Genomic DNA, 2204 nt, shown 5'->3' with positions numbered 1-2204 from the left:
CAGATATATATATATATATATATATATATATATATATATATATATATATATATATATATAGATAGATAGATAGATAGATAGATAGATAGATAGATAGATAGATAGATAGATAGATAGATAGATAGATAGATATAGATAGATAGATAGATAGATAGATAGATAGATAGATAGAGAGAGAGAGAGAGAGAGAGAGAGAGAGAGAGAGAGAGAGAGAGAGAGGCAGACAAACAGATAGACAGACAGATACAGAGGGAGAGAGAGAGAATAAACAGAGAAAAATAAAATAGAATTGATTCTGAAGAAAATAGATAAATACATGTTTATAAGCAGGCAATAATAATAGAGATAGAAAATAAACAAATATATGAACAAAAAATCTAAATGAACGAACATGAAACAACATAAAAAAACGAACAAAAACAAGCAAGCAAAGAGAAATAAACAAAACCAAACAAACAAAAATAAACCAAAAAAAAAATCAATCAAACAAAGATAAACCAGCAGGAAATCGAGGAGATTAAGCAAGCAAAGATGAAAGCAAGCAATCGAGAGGTTATTTATCAAGCAGAGAAGCCGACAGAGACAGAGAAGCAGTCACGGACGCTGGCAAGCAATGACGTGTGAACGCGGGCAGAGGCAGTCGCTGTGCACGAGTCGCTTGGGGTGTGGTGTTGTTTGTTTGCGGGGATGGTGATGATGGTGGTGGTGATGGTGGTGGTGGTGATGGTGATGGGGGTTGTGGTGGTGGTGATGGGGATGGGGATGATGGTGGTGATGGTGTTGGTGGTGGTGGTGATGGTGGGGATGGGGATGATGGTGTTGGTGATTGTAGTGGTGATGGTGATGTGATGGTGATGGTGATTGTGATGTTGGTGGTGATGGTGATAGGGATGATGGTGTTGGTGATGGTGATTGTGGTGTTGATGGTGGTGTTGGTGATGATGGTGATTGTGGTGGTGATGGTAGTGATGGTAATGATGATGATGGTGATATTGGTGATAGTGATTTTGGTGGTGATGGTGATGATGAGGGTGATTGTAGTGGTGATGGTAATGAGGATGATGGTGTTGGTGGTGGTGGTGAGGATGATGGTGATGGTGATGGAGATGATGATAGTGATGGTGGTGATTGTGATGATGATGATGATGGTGATGATGATAATGATGATAGTGAAAGTGGTGATGGTGATGTGGATGGTGATGATGATGGTGATGATGAAGGCGATTGTGGTGGTGATAGCGATTGTGTTGGTGATGGTGATGATGATGATGATGGTGATGATGATGGTGATGGTGATGAAGATGATGATGATGGTGATGGTGATGATGATGGTGGTGATGACGATTGATGATGATGATGCTTCCTGCTCCATCTCCGCTCGCTCACGCCCGCGGGAGATAATCAGACCCACAGCAAAAGCCGGAGGGAGGAGAAGAAAGTAAAGGAAGGGAGGAAAGGAGAGAGAGAAAGGGAGGGAGGGAAGAAGGGACTGAAGGGGGAAGAAAGAAAGAAAGAGAGAGAGGAAATCGAGTCGGGAAAGCGAAAGAGAGTCAATAAAAGCGAAAAAGAATCAAGACAAGGCCAAAGAATTAAAAAAAAAAAAAAAAAAAAAAAAAGCGAAAGAAAGAGAGAAGAGAAACTGCGAAAACACCCCCTCCCCCGCCCCCATACCCCCCTCCCCTCCCCTCTCCCCAACCGACCGGGCTTGGGGTGCCACCATCAAACCCGCAAAAGGAAGCCCTCGACCCCAGGCTTCATACCCGAGCTCATTAGCGCCATTGTACACATGCAAATACGCCCGTTTAAGTGAACTCCCGAAGCCATTTATGAGCTCTCGCGCGCGCCCGCTCTCGGCCATTTCTCATTTCGGCGCGAATTGTAGATGGCGCTGGACTCGTAACTCATTCGCAAACGCCAAAATACCAAGTCGATGGATGTTAATTTCAAAAAGTGATTAGGATTCTAGGATTCGAGTCTCAATGAGGAGGGTTATGTGTGGGGTGGTCGTTGTGAATTGGCGATGGGATAGTCCGAGTAGTATTGTTGATAAGTGTAATTATTTCTCTCTCTCTCATTCTTCAACTCTCATACTCGCATTCCTGTCTTACGCCTTCTCTCATCTCTCTCATCTCTCTCATCTCTCTCTCTCTCTCTCTCTCTCTCTCTCTTTCTTTCTCTCTCGTTCTCGTTCTCTGCTATCGCTC

General features: G+C 43.3%; 1 protein-coding gene across 1 annotated transcript in view; it reads right to left on the bottom strand.

Moving 5' to 3' along the window:
• LOC138864689 (uncharacterized) overlaps positions 1 to 1779 on the bottom strand; it is an 18882-nt gene extending 17103 nt beyond the window's left edge. Inside the window, exon 1 of the mRNA XM_070132556.1 lies at positions 1726 to 1779. Coding sequence (XP_069988657.1) covers positions 1726 to 1779 — 54 coding nt within the window. The remainder of the gene's footprint in view (positions 1 to 1725) is intronic.
• Between the last annotated feature and the right edge of the window lie 425 nt (positions 1780 to 2204).

Source organism: Penaeus vannamei, chromosome 17 (assembly GCF_042767895.1).
Source record: "Penaeus vannamei isolate JL-2024 chromosome 17, ASM4276789v1, whole genome shotgun sequence".
Lineage (NCBI taxonomy): Eukaryota > Metazoa > Arthropoda > Malacostraca > Decapoda > Penaeidae > Penaeus > Penaeus vannamei.
This window is presented reverse-complemented; position numbering and strand designations above follow the sequence as displayed.